The sequence below is a fragment of the Bufo bufo genome, chromosome 3 (assembly GCF_905171765.1).
Source record: "Bufo bufo chromosome 3, aBufBuf1.1, whole genome shotgun sequence".
NCBI classification, from domain to species: Eukaryota; Metazoa; Chordata; class Amphibia; order Anura; family Bufonidae; genus Bufo; species Bufo bufo.
The window spans coordinates 448,550,257-448,570,560 of NC_053391.1; the positions used below are offsets into that span (position 1 = coordinate 448,550,257).

A 20,304-nucleotide genomic window follows, 5' to 3' on the forward strand; every position below is an offset into this window, starting at 1 on the left:
AATAGGGTCTGTATTACGGTTACCGTTATTATTAGGGTTGGTATTACAGTTAGAAGAAGAAGAAAATCCCTTTATTGTCCCTCAGTGGGAAAATTTTGGTATAACTGCAGCAATCACATTCACAACAGGAGCAAAATTAAAAATTAAAGAGTAAAATACAAGAAAAACATAAAACAGAATTTACTTTAAAAATTCACTACTGGGTTTCTGGGAACAGTGGTGGGTATAAATCCTAACTGCTGCTGGGAGGAAGGAGCTCCGATAACGTGCACCTAGGATGCAGCAGTCTGTCACTGAAGGAGCTCTCCAGCTCCACAACAGCTTCGTGCATGGGGTGGGAGACATTGTCTAACATAGATGTTAATTTTGCTAGAGTTCTTCTGTCACCCACCTCCTGCACTGGATCAAAGGGACAACCTAGGACAGAGCTGGCCTTCTTAATGAGCTTATCTAATCTCTTGCTCTCAGTCACAGATAAGCTGCTCCTCCAACAAACCACACCATAGAATATGGCTGATGCCACAGTCAAGGAAGGTCTTTAGGAGCATCCCCTGCACTCCAAAGGACCTCAGTCTCCTCAACAGATAGAGTCTTCTCTGACCTTTTTTGAAAAGAGCATCAGTGTTATGGCTCCAGTCCAGTTTGTTGTTCAGGTGAACACCCAGGTACTTCTAAGAGTCCACCACCTTAATGTCCGTTCCCTTTATGTTCACCGGAACCAAAGCAGAGGGCCTGTGTCTGCGGAAATCCACCACCAGCTCCTTGGTTTTGCCCACGTTGATTTGGAGCTGGTTCCGCTGACACCAGTCCACAAAATCCTGTGTCCCCTGGCTGTACTCTGAGTTGTCCTCACCTGTGATAACAGACATCCCAACCTGCAAAAACTCATTTCAGGGAGGTTTTCTTTTTTTTTCCTTTCACAAACTTTTTATTACATTTTCCAAACATATGCAGTATGCACTTTGCTCTATGGTGGGGAGGACTGGGCTCATTACCCTGCCCCAAATTATCATATTTATGTATATGATTAACCTACGCCCTATTTCCCGAATCCTTAAGGACTCAGGGCGTACCGGTACGTCCTAAGTTTAAATCAAGATTGCGGAGCTGCAGGGGTTAATCCGAACAGGATGCCGGCTGAAATCATTCAGCCGGCATCCTGTCACAACGCCAGGGGGGGTCATGTGACCCCCCCGTATCGGCGATCACCGCAAACCGCAGGTCAATTCAGACCTGTGGTTTGCTGCGCTTTCTGCAGTTTCTGATCCCCGCGGTCCCTGACCGCGGGGATCAGAAACTTTAGTGTGCCTAAAATATCGATTTTGCACCCCCCCTGCACCCCTGCATGATTTTTTGCCAGCGGGTGGTGCAGGGGGGGGGGGGGGTTGTGGGCGGTGCGGGATCGCGATCCCCCGCCCGCCTCCTCTTGAAAATTCGTTGGTGGCCAGTGGTTATACCAGAGTGTCAGCACATTGCTAACACTCTGGTATAAACGGCTGACATCTGTGCAGATGTCAGCCGTTTAACCCTTTCCATACCGCTGTCAGTACGGACCGCTATATGGAAAAAGTTAACAGTAAGAGGGAGCTCCCTCCCTCTCCCATCGGGGGGCTGCTGTGCCTTTGCAGCCCCCCGATGGAGAGGGAGAGAGCCCCCAGACAGCCCCCCTCCTTACCCTTCCCCGTCTTCGAAGTTGTGGCCACAACTGAGCAGACGGGGAAGGTTCCCATGGCAACAGGACGCCTTCTCAGGCATCCTGCTGTCCACGGTGCTGAAAAGATCTGTGCTAAAGGCATAGATCTGTTCAGACAAAGTGTAAGTAAAATACAGTACAAAACACTATATAGTGTACTGTACTGTATTATGCAGACATCAGACCCACTGGATCTTCAAGAACCAAGTGGGTATGGGTCAAAAAAAATGTGAAAACAATGTAAAATTCAAAAAAACTGATTTATGACTGATTACAAATGAAAAGAATAAAATTCCTTACACATGTTTGATATCGCCGCGTCCATAATGACCTGATCTATAAAACGGTCATGTTACTTTCCCCGCACGGTGAACGCCATAAAAATAAATAAATAAAAACTATTAGTAAATTGAAATTTTGCCCACCTTACTTCCCAAAAAAAGTGATCAAAAAAGTCGCATGTACGCCAAAATAGTACCAATCAAACCAGCATCTCATCCCGCAAAAATCATACCCTACCCAAGATAATCGTCCAAAAACTGAAAAAAACTATGGCTCTTAGACTATGGAAACACTAAAACATGATTCTTTTTGTTTCAAAAATGAAATTATTGTGTAAAACTTAAATAAATGAAAAAAAGTATACATATTAGGTATCGCCGCGTCCGTATCGACCGGCTCTATAAAAATATCACATGACTTAACCCCTCAGGTGACCACCGTAAAAAAATAAAAATGGTGTAAAAAAAAGCCATTTTTTGTCATCTTACGTCACAAAAAGTATAATAGCAAGCGATCAAAAAGTCATATGCACCCCAAAATAGTGCCAATCAAACCGTCATCTCATACCGCAAAAAATGAGACCCTACTTAAGATAATCGCCCAAAAACTGAAAAAACTATGGCTCTTAGACTATGGAGACACTAAAACATTTATTTATTTTTTTAATGAAATCATTGTGTAAAACTTACATAAATAAAAAAAATTGTATACATATTAGGTATCGCCGCGTCCGTGACAACCTGCTCTATAAAATTACCACATGATCTAACCTGTCATATGAATGTTGTAAATAACAAAAGAAAAACGTGCCAAAAAAGCTATTTCTTGTTACCTTGCCGCACAAAAAAGTGTAATATAGAGCAACCAAAAATCATATGTACCCTAAACTAGTACCAACAAAACTGTCACCCTATCCCGTAGTTTCTAAAATGGGGTCACTTTTTTGGAGTTTCTACTCTAGGGGTGCATCAGGGGGGCTTCAAATGGGACATGGTGTCAAAAAACCAGTCCAGCAAAATCTGCCTTCCAAAAACCGTATGGCATTCCTTTCCTTCTGCGCCCTGCCGTGTGCCTGTACAGCAGTTTACGACCACATATGGGGTGTTTCTGTAAACTAAAGAATCAGGGCCATAAATAATGAGTTTTGTTTGGCTGTTAACCCTTGCTTTGTAACTGGAAAAAAAAAATTTAATGGAAAACCTGCCAAAAATGTGAAATTTTTAAATCTTATCTGTATTTTCCATTAAATCTTGTGCAACACCTAAAGGGTTAACCAAGTTTGTAAAATCAGTTTTGAATACCTTGAGGGGTGTAGTTTCTTAGATGGGGTCACTTTTATGGAGTTTATACTCTAGGGGTGCATCAGGGGGGCTTCAAATGGGACATGGTGTCAAAAAACCAGTCCAGCAAAATCTGGCTTCCAAAAACCATATGGCACACCTTTCCCTCTACGCCCTACTGTGTGCCCGTACAATAGTTTGCGGCCACATATGGAGTGTTTCTGTAAACGGCAGAGTCAGGGCAATAAAAATACAGTCTTGTTTGACTGTTAACCCTTGCTTTGTTAGTGGAAAAAATGGGTTAAAATGGAAAATTTGGCAAAATGGGACATGGTGTCAAAAAAAACAGTCCAGCAAAATCTGCCTTCCAAAAACCGTATGGCATTCCTTTCCTTCTGCGCCCTGCCGTGTGCCCGTACAGCAGTTTACGACCACATATGGGGTGTTTCTGTAAACTAAAGAATCAGGGCCATAAATAATGAGTTTTGTTTGGCTGTTAACCCTTGCTTTGTAACTGGAAAAAAAAATTTTTAATGGAAAATCTGCCAAAAAAGTGAAATTTTGAAATTGTATCTCTATTTTCCATTAAATCTTGTGCAACACCTAAAGGGTTAACCAAGTTTGTAAAATCAGTTTTGAATACCTTGAGGGGTGTAGTTTCTTAGATGGGGTCACTTTTATGGAGTTTATACTCTAGGGGTGCATCAGGGGGGCTTCAAATGGGACATGGTGTCAAAAAAACAGTCCAGCAAAATCTGGCTTCCAAAAACCATACGGCACACCTTTCCCTCTACGCCCTACTGTGTGCCCGTACAGTAGTTTACGGCCACATATGGGGTGTTTCTGTAAACAGCAGAGTCAGGGCAATAAAGATACAGTCTTGTTTGGCTGTTAACCCTTGCTTTGTTAGTGGAAAAAATGGGTTAAAATGGAAAATTAGTTAAAAAAATTACATTCTCAAATTTCATCCCCATTTGCCAATAACTCTTGTGCAACACCTAAAGGGTTAACGAAGTTTGTAAAATCAGTTTTGAATACCTTGAGGGGTGTAGTTTATAGAATGGGGTCATTTTTGGGCGGTTTCTATTATGTAAGCCTCGCAAAGTGACTTCAGACCTGTAGTGGTCCCTAAAAATTGGGTTTTTGTAAATTTCTGAAAAATTTCAAGATTTGCTTCTAAACTTCTAAGCCTTGTAACATCCCCAAAAAATAAAATCTCATTCCCAAAATAATTCAAACATGAACTAGACATATGGGGAATGTAAAGTCATCACAATTTTTTGGGGTATTACTATGTATTACAGAAGTAGAGAAACTGAAACTTTGAAATTTGCAAATTTTTCCAAATCTTTGGTAAATTAGGTATTTTTTTATGCAAAAAAATTTATTTTTTTGACTTCATTTTACCAGTGTCATGAAGTACAATATGTGACGAAAAAACAATCTCAGAATGGCCTGGATAAGTCAAAGTGTTTTAAAGTTATCAGCACTTAAAGTGACACTGGTCAGATTTGCAAAAAATGGCCAAGTCCTTAAGGTGAAATAGGGCTGAGTCCTTAAGGGGTTAAAGGGATTCTGTCACCATCTATAAGCCCTGTGAGCTAAACATATGCTCATGTCCAGGGTAGCATTCTGATTTCTAAGGTGGCCTTATAAAAGCTATTTGTGGCTTTATTCTGCGGAAAAACAGGTTTTACTAACCTGTCAATCATTGAATTAAGGTGCCCAAGCAGGGGAGGTCTGTGGATGCATGGTGCCCGGCCGCACGCATCGCCGTTCATGCCCAGCGCCGCCTTCTACTCATCAGTGCCGCCTCTCCCTCCCCCTCCTCCCGCTTTGAGATCCCGCGTGTGCGCACAGGCTCAGCCTGATGCGCCGTTGCGGACTGCTGGCATCGGCTTCTTCTTGCACTGTGCGCACGCGCCGAGAAGGGGACACTGCTACAGGTTGCCGGAAAGGTTTACTGCGAGTAAACTAGAGATGGGAAGTTCGGATCTTTCACATGAATCGGTTCATTTGAATCAGTTCATTCAAATGAACCGATTCATGAATCGAATCTTCGGTTCATTCGCTGAGCTGACAAGAAGCAAGTGAACCGAAGCATAGGTTGCGCAATGCGCATGCGCGGATGCTTCGATTCACTTGCTGACTCGCTGAGTCGGCTCTTGGTCTGAGTCAGGAAGTTTATTCTTTAAAACCCTGTGTGTAATTATCTACCCCACTGTAGGAAAAAAACAAGCATCCAGGGGGTGTGAATTTAACACTGGGGTAAATAATATAATTAAAATGGAGGGTTAAATGTGTAAATGTATTTAAAAAAAATACATCTCTCTCAATAGTTATATAGCTACTGAATGAGACAGAAGAAGGGATGCCTTTAACATATATCTCCTTGAGAAGCCAATTTGACCCTAAAGGGTTAATTCAACCTGTAATCTAAACTCTGTCCTGTCACTTCTCTTATCTCTCTGCTCTGCTATCAGTAAACCTTTCCGGGATATATTGTCTCACATGTGGGCGTCAGGGAGCTGCTATCTAATAGCGGGAGACTCCCTGAATGTCCGGGAGACTTGAGATCCCTGTGATAAGGCTAACTATCAGAGAGCTTCTGTAGGTGGCAGCCCCGGGAGTTGATGGAGTCTGCAGTGTAGAGGGTGAAGAGGAACTGTGCCAGCATAGTTCCCTGTGGTGCCCCCGTACTGCAGATCAGCTTGTCAGAGACACAACCCTGAGATTTAACAAACTGTTAGGAGTCTGGATTAGATTTAGGGTCATTATTAAGGTTAGAATTAATATTAGGGTCAGTATTAGGGTTACTCTCATAATTAGGGTTAGTATTACAGTAAGGAGTCAGTATTGGGGTTATGGATAGTATTATGGTTTAGCTCTGTATTCGGATTAGGGTTATTTATTAGTTAGGGTTAGTATTAGGGTAAGGGGTCAATATTACAGTTTGGATTATTATTAGGGCCTGGGGTCAGTTTTTCGGGGACATGAACAGAAAAGGGAAGGACGGTCTCAACTAACCTGTCCCAGAGGGGTCCCATGATGATCATGCAGGTCTGCCCTGGTGTAATGTCGCAGGAGGCACGATGACAACATTTACGTCACAGAGAAGCGCCCGGAATGGAGGGACAGGGAACCAATAGTTCCCTTATTCCGCCGAAGCTGCTGGATGCTCAATTGTATTTGCGTCCAGTGTACGCAGATAGAATTGAGTGCAGGGGCTCCAGAAACCAGGTGAATTCACCTGATGCCTGGGGCCAGTGTTGCACTGGGGTGCCTAGGGCCCACGATAAGAACTGATTCTGGGGCCCACCCTATAGCTACATGGAAATATTAGGGTACATCATGTCACACGGGACATAAACGCTGTAGATTTGCTGCACACAAGTATAAGGTGGCAGGTCCACAGCGTTTGCGTGCCAGCAAAGTAGATACGATTTTAAGGAGTCTCAGCCACATGTTATAAACAAAATTCACTGCACAAATTGCACCGTGGTGCGGATTTTAATTCAGTGGCATGATTTGGTGTGGATTTTACTGCTGCAGATTTACAAAATGACGGACCCTCCCCTGTTCTTCAGGACTTCACACACATGAATACTGCACCACACAGAACTGTATGGTGCACTGCCATATATCAATATCGTAGGCTGGGGATCAGCAACCTCCGGAGCTCCAACTTTTCTGAAACTACATGTTACGGCTGTGTCTCGGTCTTGTTGTTGTGGGCCGTGACACATTTGCCGTGCATGCTGGTTCCCAGGGGCATTGTGTTTTGCAGCATCTGTGTGCTTTCCTGCTTTCTCCTGGTTCCTTCTCTGTCTGGTGCGTGTGGGGTTAACTACCTGGCTGGGTGTGGTCACTAGGTTCTTATATTGCCTGTGGCTGGTAGCCTGGAGTGCAGTTGTCCTCCAGCCTCTGTTGGTGGTGGAGCTACGCTCCTGTCCTGGGTGTTCCATCTGCCCAGTCCTTGAGGGCCACCTAGTGAGACATACCGTCACTAAAATGTGTTAAAATCATAAAAGATCATATACTTACCGCCTTATCTTCTTCTGTTATCAGTGTTGCCGCTTTGTCATCACCTCCAGTCCATGTTTACAGACTGCATAGTCAAATGCGATATACAGCATTGCAGCCTGAAAACACAAACAGGAGGTGAGGACCAGGGTAGAGGTGCTGGAAATGGTGTGGGATTATGTGGTAAGTATACAGTCTTTTATTATTTTATAAATTTGTGAAATCCCACGCTTACTAATGATATTAAGACAGCTGTCCCAGTCATACAGCAAAAGGGACAAGTGACTTGCAGAAAAAAGGGAGAGCCTATTTGTCTTTCTTAGTGGCTGGTGTAAAAACTGCAATATTTTTAAAATTGTCTATGTGGATAGCAACATTTGTGATTAATAATGCTAATAAAAAAGAAATATTGTTGCATATAGAAGAATTTCATCCCATTGTCTCACTTCGCCAGCTAAATCAGAAGCTTGTCAATGGCACCGTAACCTTTATTTTAAATATATTTGTTAGTGAAGTATGTGATATACTAATAGTATAACTCCACTTTTCAGAATTCATCTAAAGGACCACGAGTACCATCACCATGGAGTGGCAATGGAAAGTAAGTGTAAATAGAAAAAGCATATTAAAGTATCCCTCTTCTTACTAAAGTTATTACTGGGGTATTTCTAGCATTGTTCCCATGCAATACAAGCAAGAGAACTGGACAGAAAGGAGGAAAATTATACTTCCCTGGTGAAATCTCTGACATGATTATTTAATCTTAGGCTAACCACAGACAATGAAGAACTACAGTGTATTTTTGCCAACATCATTTGCTACTATAATATTCAGTCGCAAAGCTATCGGGAAAGCAGAGGAAGCGACTGCTTCGGGGCCCGAGCTCAGTAGGGGTCCGGGAGAAGTAGCAGGGGTGTGGCCAGCAGGGCCATATTTCTAATAATTTTATGTTTTTTCTTTTATTTTATATTTCCCCTGTCTGAGGGGAAATGGGAGCTGTAACGGTGCGGAGCGGCAGGGGCTAAGCCCCTGTTATTCGGTGCGAAGAATGCCGGGAAGACAGCGCATACACCTGCTCCTGCTGACCGGGCGTTGGGCGTGGCCTGAGAGGCAGGGTTGACTGAGAGGACAGGAGCGGAATATTTATATTCTGTCACGTCTGCGGTGTCAGTTATAAGACTCCTGACATGTGCTGTGGGGGAGCAGAGCCGCTGCACGCTGCTGATATGTCGCGTCAACATAATTACGGTACGTGTCCCAGTCAGGACGCTCATACCGTCAGCTTTGGCAGTTGGTCTTCTGAAGAGGACTCGTGGAAGTGTTTCGCCTCATCCCCGCCCATTAATATAGGACACACCCCCAACCTGCTTTATTTGAATCCCAAATAGTGTATAAAACCCCTTTCCTCTCACACAACAAATGAGTACAGAGCCCCTCGATATATATAGACCAGAGCCCCTCCATATATACAGCCCCCTCCATATATACAGACCAGAGCCCCTCCATATATACAGCCCCCTCCATATATACAGATGAGAGCCCTTCCATATATACAGCCCCCTCCATAAATACAGACCAGAGCCCCTCCATATATACAGCCCCCTCCATAAATACAGAGCCCCTTCATATATACAGCCCCGTCCATAAATATAGAGCCCCTCCATATATACAGCCCCCTCCTCGAATGCAGACCAGAGTCTGTCCATAAATACAGAGCCCCTCCATAAATACAGACCTCAGACCAGAGCCCCTCCATATATACAGACTCCAGACATAAATACAGACCCCAGACCAGAGCCTCTCCATATATACAGACCCCCTACATAAATACAGAGACCCTCCATATATGCAGACCCACTACATAAATACAGACTTTAGACCAGAAACCCTCCATATGTACAGACGCCCTACATAAATACCAGAGACCCTCCTTATAAAAAGACTCTACATAAATACAGACCAGAGTCCCTCCATATATACAGACCTCAGACCAGAGCCCCTAGACAGCCAAGAAGCTGGAGCAACCATGAGCAGCAGCGCTGGAGCAACCTCTGCGCAACGCTGCAGCCTGCCAGCCAGCTAATGCTGCCAACCTCCTGCTTAGGACTCGCTGCCAGGCGGACCAAAAATGGTGAGTCTGTGCCCGCTGCCTTGTATTTGTCCACCACCCTGTACCAGCTGCTCTACTCTGTGTAAGTTTCTGTGGGGATTTGAACGCACAACTGTCTACATTAAAGGCAAGAACCTTAACCACTGGGCTATAAGAGCTGGGCTACACACTGGATTGACTTCTGTCTACCTGTGGATCAAAGTGAGTTATGGGGGTACTCTTATTGTAGCACCTCCCATAGCTATCTTGTTTTGTTTATATTTTGTCCATTTTCGGTGGCATGTATGTTGGAGACGTATAGTCACTAGGGGTGACTGATATCTATTATATATTTGAACTCATGTGGACTTCTCCTGACCTTATGTAGTTTTACCATGTGATTTGTGCTGCTATCGTTCCGCCACCTTTTGTCACATTGGGATCCAACTGTTATTGAGGATTATTATCATTTTCATGTTTTGTAATATTTTATAGATCTATTTTGAATAAAGATGTTATTTAATATTTAGTAATGGTGTGGTGGTGTGGAGCTTTTTATAAATGTCACCTAATAGGACTCCCTTTGTAAACTGTTTAGGGGATATTGTATGGGGCAAGGAGTTACGCTTGTGACAAGGTTTGAAATGTGACATTTCTTATTAACGATCACACAAGGACTAAATTAGTATGTGAAATCGTTATTTCAATGGAAGCATGATGAACACCTGAACCAACACCTAAACAGCAATGAGAGTAAAAGTTACTAGAAGATTTAAATGTATTTTAACAGTTTACCTCAACTCTTCATGATAATAATATAATTATTTGTGAACTAAGCCTGGTAATGCTAGACTTTTGCTTCCTATGCCATTCTGTGATAAACACTGTGATCTATGTTAGCATGATAAAATCACACTTTTCACAAAATGGAGACACAATACATTCTATCATCATGAACTAGAATGAGTTCCAAGCATTGTTATATTTAATGCTGTCCTGTAACTGTAGCTAAATAAAATGTTTTATTTGTGCACAGCAGATTTTTCGCTTCTGCCTGGAATAGACAGGCTCTACTTAGCTATCCCTGTCACTGGATCTCTACCAACTATCCCTGTCACTGGTTCTGTACTCAACCATCCCCTTCACTGGTTCTCTTCCCAAGTATGCCTTCATTGGTTCTCAACACAACTATCCCTGACACTGGTTCTCTACTCATTATAAGGGATCATGTACTTGCGGTGGGGTTGGCAATGACCAGGGCCGGCGTCATAACCCGGCATCCCCGGGCAAGTGCCGGGGCCCAATGCTCCTGGGGGGGCCCACTGAGCTGCTATGAGCACTTCCATCAATACAGATGGGAGCTCTCACTGCTGTCCTTTCACATACGCAGTACCCCTCTGGTGGGCCCTCTGAGCTGCAGAGACTCAGGACACGCCCCCTCTACACAGGACACGCCCCCTCTACACAGGACACGCTGCCTGAGGAGACTGGAGAGAGACCGCACGGCTGGAGCTGGAGCAGAGAAGTGTGAACACAGTCTGTGAGTGAGTCTGCACTGTGACTGTCTCTTCTCTGTGGGACAGAAGGAAAGGGGGGGGGGGGGACACTGCTGCTTCATTCTATTTAGTTGTGTTACTGTTTCATTAAGCTGATTGTCTCCATGACACCTGCCCCCCCCCCCCCATATCCTGTCCTATATCACCCTCATGTAGCCCCTGCTGTCTCCTTTCCTCCCTCATGTATCCAGGGCTCCTGTTTCACCCTCCTATCTCATATTGCTGCCCTGCACAGACCTCCTGCCACTACTTGTATGAATCCCCCTCAGAGCCCCATTCAACCTACTTGCTGTGTCCACCCCTCCTGTCCATCCAGGGCCCCGGGCCCCTGTCTCACTCCTCTGCCTCTCATTATGGTGGCATCTGAACCGCATTCACCATAAGGACCTTCTAACATCACAGGGTCATGTGACTGTGCCCCCCACCCCGTACTGTGCCCCTTTATACCCTGCATTGTGCCCTCCTACCACACCCTGTGCAGTGCCCATAGTCATTCCCTGTACTATGCCCTCTTATACCGTTTTATCCGGTCACTGTATGGCGGTGTTATCACTATATGGCGGTGTTATCACTATATGGCGGTGTTATCACTATATGGCGGTGGTATCCAATAACTGGATGGCCATAACTGTATCCCTTTCTGCCCACACCACTTTTTTTAGACCTGGCATGAGCGGGAAAAGATACAGATTGCGGTGTTAAGGACCTTTGCGCCACATCTGTGTCAGAAATACGCCTAATATAGACGTATTTCTATATAATAAATGACCCCCTAATCGTATGATTATTCGGGGGGTGGGGTTAATATCTTTATAGTATATAGATTCTAGTGTATTATACTGCGCCCTGTATTTTCCAGTAGAAAATGATCCTTGGGAAGCACAGTCCTCATCCCTGACCACCTGGACCAGGTAGCGCTCTGTCAGTACATGGCGGCCTCCCCTCTCCGCCACGCTGCTCCGCTGTGTACTGGGGCTTATTCTGACACTAGGGCTGGGTTCACATCACATTTTTGCCATCCATTTAATGCATACTGAAAATGTATGCATTGACAGATGCCTCAGACTGATGCCGTACAGTGGCGTCCGTTCACCATACAGTTCCATGGTAAAAAAACATATACGTTAACGTATGCATTTTTTACTTGACTCTGCAGGATACAAAAACGTGGAGTGCTGCACATGTGTATACATCAAACCGATAGGAAAAACGTAATGTGAACACACATTGGGGGGGAGGGGGGCGTACTAAATTTCGCTGTGGGGCCCAGTCAGTTCTAGCTCCATCACTGCACATCTCCTTCTCTCCTCCAGGCCTGGCTCACTGCTGCAGCGGGCCGGAGGAGAGAAGGAGCGCAGGGAGCTGCGGTTAGTGAATGACAGGACCACCAGCTCCCCTGCAATGATAGGTATGTGAGGGGGCCACTGGGGGGTCATTCATCACACTGTGAGGGTCCCTTACACAGTATAATGACTCCCAGTGCCCCCCATTTAGTATAATGATCCCCATTGACCCTCCATTTAGCATAATGACCACCAGATCCCCCATTAAATATAATAACCCCTCGTGCCCCCTCCATACAGTATAACCCCCAGTGTGGGGGCGACTGGGGGTCATTATTCTGAATGGAGGGTCACTGTGGGGTCATTATACTGTGAGGGCCCTTTACATAGTATAATGACCCCCAGTGTCCCCCATTTAGTATAATGATCACCAATGACCCTCCATTCAGTATAATGACCCCCAGAGCCCCCTCCATACAGTATTCCCCCCGTGTGGGGGCTACTGGGGGTCATTCAGGGCCGGCTCCAGGTTCATGTGGGGAGCTGGGAGCTGCGGTTAGTGAATGACAGGACCACCAGCTCCCCTGCAATGATAGGTATGTGAGGGGGCCACTGGGGGGTCATTCATCACACTGTGAGGGTCCCTTACACAGTATAATGACTCCCAGTGCCCCCCATTTAGTATAATGATCCCCATTGACCCTCCATTTAGCATAATGACCACCAGATCCCCCATTAAATATAATAACCCCTCGTGCCCCCTCCATACAGTATAACCCCCAGTGTGGGGGCGACTGGGGGTCATTATTCTGAATGGAGGGTCACTGTGGGGTCATTATACTGTGAGGGCCCTTTACATAGTATAATGACCCCCAGTGTCCCCCATTTAGTATAATGATCACCAATGACCCTCCATTCAGTATAATGACCCCCAGAGCCCCCTCCATACAGTATTCCCCCCGTGTGGGGGCTACTGGGGGTCATTCAGGGCCGGCTCTAGGTTCATGTGGGGAGCTGGGAGCTGCGGTTAGTGAATGACAGGACCACCAGCTCCCCTGCAATGATAGGTATGTGAGGGGACCACTGGGGGGTCATTCATCACACTGTGAGGGTCCCTTACACAGTATAATGACTCCCAGTGCCCCCCATTTAGTATAATGATCCCCATTGACCCTCCATTTAGCATAATGACCACCAGAGCCCCCATTAAATATAATAACCCCACGTGCCCCCTCCATACAGTATAACCCCCAGTGTGGGGGCGACTGGGGGTCATTATTCTGAATGGAGGGCCACTATGGGGTCATTATACTGTGAGGGCCCTTTACATAGTATAATGACCCCCAGTGTCCCCCATTTAGTAATGATCACCAATGACCCTCCATTCAGTATAAATACCCCCAGAGCCCCCTCCATACAGTATTCCCCCAGTGTGGGGGCTACTGGGGGTCATTATTCTAAATGGGGGCGACTGGGGGTTATTATTCTGAATGCAGGGCCACAGGTTGTCATTATACAGTGGGGGGGGGGAATTGGGGGTTCATTATACTGTGTGAAGGGCCACTAGTAGTCATTATACTGTATAGGGGCCACTGGGGGTCATTATACCGTGTAGGAGCCACAGGGGGACATGTCAATGTAAAAAAATGCCTCATGGGGGCCCACTGGGATTTATCGCCCAAGGGCCCACATGAACCTGGAGCCGGCCCTGGCAATGACAGATTCTCAGACTCTGAGGGGTTAAAAGCAGCACTTTATTTTCTCCTTAGCACAGCACAATTCATGGCATCCAAGTTAACAGTCACTTGGGTGAATCCACTACACATAAAGCATAACATCATACAAGAAAATAAACACCTTCTCGTCTGGGCTCTAACTAATACAGAGAAACGTCACTCTCACCTAAGCTTTTAGCCTTTAGCCAGTCAGATAGCTGCCAGACTCTGACCCTGACTGAGGTTCTAAGGCCTGTATTTATTCCCAGTAATGATCCCAGTAGCTACAACTGGGATCTATTCAGGCTGGGGGAATCGCCGTACTTGAGCAAGAGTGTGGACTGGTAGGTCCCACTAAGAAACCTACCTACCAGTCCAAAAATACCCAGCCTAGAAAAAAGGCTTAAATAACCTGTCTCAGCAAATTATGCTTTACTGAGACAACATAGCTTTCTGGATTCTCTTATTTCACCAAGCTGAGGACTCTGGGTGAAATATACACCCCTTTCGGCACTTTACCATACAATTTGTTACACTATATATATCTTATTTGCTAAACTATACTTGTTACTAGCTTTTTACTCAGCTACCACTGTCAATGGTTTTCTACTCAACTACCCCATTACTGTTTCTCTATCAAACTATAATGTGTCACTTGGTTCTTTTTTTTTCTTCTCCAAGCAACTACCTGTATTTGTCACTGGTTCTCTACCCAACTATCCGTGTTACTGTTTCTCTACCAAACTACACTGCCTTGAAAAAGTATTCATGCCCCTTGAACTTTTCCACATTTTTTCATGTTACACCCACAAACTTAAATTTATTTCATTGCGATTTTGTGTGATAGACCAACACAAAGTAGCAAGTGTGTGTAAAGTGAAAAGAAAATAATGCATGGTTTTCAAAATTTTTAATAAATTAAAATATGAAAAGTGTGGCATGCACAAGGAACACACCAGACAGGTCAGGGATAAAGTTGTGGAGATGATTAAAACAGGATTAGGTTATAAAAAAATATCCCAAGCTCTGAACATCTCTCAGAGCACTGTTCTATCCATCATCCGAGAATGGAAGCAGTATGGAACAACTACAAAGCTACCAAGACATGGCTGTCCGCCTAAACTGACAGCCCAGGCAAGGAGAGCACTAATTAGAGAAGCAGCCGAGAGGCCCTTGGTCACTCTGGAGGAGCTGCAGAGATCCACAGCTCAGGAGGGAGAATCTGTCCACAGGATAACTATTAGTCATGTACTCTATGGAAGAGTGGCAAGAAGAAAGCCATTTTTGAAAGCAAGCTATAAGAAGTCCCATTTGCAGTTTGTTACAAGCCATGGAAGGTACACAGATTACATTAGGAAGAAGGTGCTCTGTCAGATGGTGAGTTGAACTTTTTGGCATAAATCCAAAATGCTATGTTTGGCGGAAAACTCAGCACATCACCCTGAACACATCATCTCCACAGTGAAACATAGTGGTGGCTGGCAGCATTATGCTGTGGGTAAGCTTTTCTTCAGCAGGGACAAGGAAGCTTGTCAGAGTTGATTGGAAGATGGATGGATGTAAATACGGGGCAATTCTGGAGGAAAACCTGGTAGAGGCTGCACAAAACTTGAGACTGAGGCAGAGGTTCACCTTCCAGCAGAACAACAACCCTAAACATACAGCCAGAGCTACAATAGAATGGTTTAGATCAAAGCATATTCATGTGTTAGAATAGCCCTGTCAAAGTCCAGACCTAAATCTCATTGAGAATCTGTGACAAAACTTGAAAATTGCTGTTACAGACGCTCTCTGTCCAATCTGACTGAGATTGAGCTATTTTTCAAAGGAGAATGGGCAAAAATTTCAGCCTCTAGATGTGTAAAGCTGGTAGAAACATACCCTAAGAGACTTGCAGCTGTAATTGCAGCGAAAGGTGGTTTTACAAATTATTGACTCAGGTGACTGAATATAAATGCACGCCACCATGTATCATTTTCTTTTCACTTTACACATACTTGCTACTTTCTGTAGGTCTATCACATAAAATCCCAACAATATACATTTAGAAGTACAAATACACGTTTGTAGATGTAATGTGCACAAATGTGGAAAAGTTCAAGAGGTATGAATACTTTTTCAAGGCACTGTATCCTTGTCACTGGATCTCTGTCTATTGATCCCTTTCATTGGTTCTGTACCCAACTACCCCTGTCACTGGTTATCTACCCAAAAATCCTTGTCAATGGTTCTCTACCCAACTATCCCTATCACTGATTCTGTACCCAATTATCCTTGTCACTGTTCCCCTACCCAAATTTCCCTGTCACTGTTTCTCTACCAGCTATCCCTGTTATTGGTTCTTTAACCAAGTATATATTTCATTCGTTGTCTACTCTACTATACATATCACCCGGTCTTTGCCCAACTATCCATGTCACTAGTTTTCTATTCAACGATACCTGCAATTGGCTGTCTATCAACGATTCCACTGCTTCTATACACATTTATCCTTGCATTGGTTCTTTGCCATATTATCCCTATTGCTTGCTCTCTACTGAACTACCCTGTAACTGATTTTATACCCAACTATCCCTGTCACTAACTCTCTACCCTAGTATCCCTATTACTTGTTTTCCATTCAACTATCCATGCTATTAGCACTCTACCCAAGTATCCCTGCATCTGTTTTTTTGTCCATCTGTCCCCATTATTAGTTCTCTACCCAGCTATCCTTGTCACTTGCTCTCTATCATCCCTGGCACTGGTTCTCTACCCAACTATTCCCGTCAGTAACAATCTACCCTGGTATCCCGGTCTTCTGACCATCTATCTCCGTTATTAGTTCTCTTCCCAGCTACCCTTGTCACTTGCTCTCTATCACTGTCACTGGTATCTTAAATGTCAGGGAAAATGCAGATTGATATAGTAAACTTAAAAGAAGTGCAGCACCACCTTAAAAAGGTTAAAATAGATCACCTGGCCCAGAAGACACTCTTGCATTCTAATAGAATTAAGAGATTTACAGACTCTTATGTCTAATATTTATGGACTCTATAATGAGTCTTTTCCACAGGACTTATGTATAGCAAATGTGGTGCCAGTTTTCAGAAAGGGGTCAAAAAGTGAGCCTTGAACTATAGGTCTGTAAGTTTTACCTCTATTGAGGGTAAATATTCTGGAGTATATCAGTGAAATTAAGTGCATAAGTCAGTATCACCATGAGTTTATGAGGTCTTGTCAAACTAAGGCCTCATGCACACGACCGTATTTTTTCACGGTCCGCAAAACGGGGTTCCGTTGGTCCGTGAGCCGTGACCGTTTTTTCGTCCGTGGGTCTTCCTTGATTTTTGGAGGATCCACGGACATGAAAAATGAAAAAAAAATCTAAGTCAAGTTTGCCATTGAAATGATAGGAAAAAACGGACACGGATTACGGACGCGGATGACAATCTTGTGTGCATCCGTGATTTTTCACGGACCCATTGACTTGAATGGGTCCGCGAACCGTTGACCGTGAAAAAAATAGGACAGGTCATATTTTTTTCACGGCCAGGAAACACGGCTCACGGATGCGGCTGCCAAACGGTGCATTTCCCGATTTTTCCACGGACCCATTGAAAGTCAATGGGTCCGCGAAAAAAAAAGGAAAACGGCACAACAGCCACGGATGCACACAACGGTCGTGTGCATGAGGCCTAATTTGATCAGTATCTATGAGAAGTTCTAGATAGGCTGAGTGAGTAGTTGGATGTTGTATATCTCTCTTTTTGCAAAGCATTTGATGCTATGCTACATAAAAGGTAAGTACATAAAATGAGAATGCTTAGAGTGGGAGAAAATGTGTGTATGAGGGTAAGTAATTGGCTCAGTGATAGAGGGTGGTTATTAACGGTACACACTCAGATTTTGTCACTGTCACTACTGGGGTACCATAGGGGTCAAGAAAGGAATTCCGGCACTGGATAAATTTGTCGTTGCATCGTCTTTATTCTCTGTTTCACATTATAGGTTACATGTAATGGACATCACCTCCCACCACCTCCGGTTAGGTTGACATGTTTCGAACTACAATGTTCTTAATCATAACCTCCAGGTTATGATTAAGAACATTGTAGTTCGAAACATGTCAACCTAACCGGAGGTGGTGGGAGGTGATGTCCATTAAATGTAACCTATAATGTGAAACGGGGAATAAAGACGACGCAATGACAAATTTATCCAGTGACGGAATTCCTTTCTTGACCTTTACATATATGGAGAGCTAGCCTTGGCTTGTCTCGTGCACGGAGGATATTTGGTGAGCTGGACTTATTTTCTTATATAACATAGGGGTCAGTATTGGGCCCTGTACTGTTTAATATATTTAGAAATTATCTTGTAGAAATTGCACAGTAAAATATAAATTTTTGCTGATGATATTAAGCTATATAAGGTAATTAACACAACAGGACAAATTATAATGCATTATAATTGTATGTATTATGTAGGACCACAGGAACTTCCTCACCAATGTCCCCCACTCCATCTCCAGTGAGCTCTCAAGGAAGTATCTCCAGTTCTGGTGCCACCAGCTCTAGTTCTTCTATTATAAGCATTCCCCAGCGAATTCACCAGATGGCAGCCAACCATGTCAGTATTACAAACAGTATCCTGCACAGCTATGACTACTGGGAAATTGCTGATAATCTTGCCAAAGAAAACACAGGTACATATTCACAACTCACGTGTCTTTTATCTCTTTCAATAAAATAAATACAGTCTGCATGTTGAACATGTTTAAGACACTCACGAAAAACTTATGGCCTCAAGTCCTCAAGCAACCTGCAAGAACTTTCTGTGCAACCCCTGACAGAAGAGGCAATCTCAATGAGACTACGTTACATAGTTGCATAGTTAGTATGGTTGTCCGAGTTATGAAAAAAAAAAATATAGCACTGAAAATCTGATGGGCCACAATATATAACTAAGGCTACTTTCACACTAGCGTTTTTCTTTTCCGGCGCTGAGTTCCGTCCTAGGGGCTCAAATCCGGAAAAGAACTGATCAGTTTTATCCCCATGCATTCTGAATGGAGAGAAATACGTTTAGGATGCATCAGGATGTCTTCAGTTCAGTCTTTTTGACTGATCAGGCTTTTCAGAAAACCGTAGCATGTTGTATTTTTACCTCCGGCCAAAAATCCGGAACACTTTGACTGAATGCCGGATCCGGCCTTTTTCCCATTGACTTGCATTAACGCCGGATCCGGCGCCGTGTGTTCCATCAAAACGGATCTGGCTTTTGCATGTTAAACCCGAAAAATGTGAGAAAAAAAAGTTAAAGTCCATAAATGGCGGATCCGTTTTTTCCAATGCATTTTTTCATTGTGATCAAAATTCTGATCAGGATTCAAATGTAATCAGTTTTCACACGTTTTTCCTGATCCTTCGGGCAGTTCCGTTGACGGAATTGAACGCCGGATTCAAACAACGCTAGTGTGAAAGTAGCCTAAGCTAAGCAAGTTTTATGCAAAAAATATATATATATATTTCCTCATTTCCCTGGTTCTTTTCTGGCTCTTTGTTTACATGCAATAACAACAATCTCTGCCCCTCCCTCTGCTCTGCTAAGGGAGTGGATACAAGAGCTGCCCTGAGTGACATGTCTGCCTGCTGGGAGAATCAGCAGCATGCTGTATGTGTAGGACTACAAGTCACAGCTGCATAATGACACTGCTAAGGGGGTGGCTACAAGAGCTGCCCTGAGTGCTGGGAGAATCAACAGCAACTTGTAAGTGTAGAACTACAAGTTCCAGCTGTATAATGACACTGCTAAGGGAGTGGCTACAAGAGCTGCCCTGAGTGCTGGGAGAATCAGCAGCATGTTGTATGTGTAGGACTACAAGTCCCAGCTGTACAATGACACTGCTAAGGGAGTGGATACAAGAGCTGCCCTGAGTACTGGGAGAATCAACAGCAACTTGTAAGTGTAGAACTACAAGTCCCAGCTGTATAATGACACTGCTAAGGGAGTGGATACAAGAGCTGCCCTGAGTGACATGTCTGCCTGCTGGGAGAATCAGCAGCATCTTGTATGTGTAGAACTACAAGTCCCAGCTGTATAATGACACTGCTAAGGGAGTGGATACAAGAGCTGCCCTGAGTGCTGGGAGAATCAACAGCAACCTGTAAGTGTAGAACTACAAGTCCCACCTGTATAATGACACTGCTAATACACACAGGATCTTCCCCCTACCTTCTTGTGCATTGCTCTCTCTAGTCTGTCAGCTCCTGTGCCCAGAATTGTCACATCTGCAGCCAGCCAGTCTGTGCAACTGAAGGGGTTAAGAATCCTAGGACAGAGCAGACGGCAGTGAAGGGGGGGCATGGCCAGCACAGTGACGTTTGTTTACAGGCTTGTAA

General features: G+C 44.2%; 1 protein-coding gene across 1 annotated transcript in view; it reads left to right on the top strand.

The window, feature by feature from the left end:
- AFF3 (AF4/FMR2 family member 3) overlaps positions 1–20,304 on the top strand; it is a 179,477-nt gene that overhangs the window by 156,633 nt on the left and 2,540 nt on the right. Inside the window, exons 14-15 of the mRNA XM_040425090.1 lie at positions 7,830–7,879; positions 18,391–18,608. Of these exons, the coding sequence (XP_040281024.1) occupies positions 7,830–7,879; positions 18,391–18,608 (268 nt within the window). The remainder of the gene's footprint in view (positions 1–7,829; positions 7,880–18,390; positions 18,609–20,304) is intronic.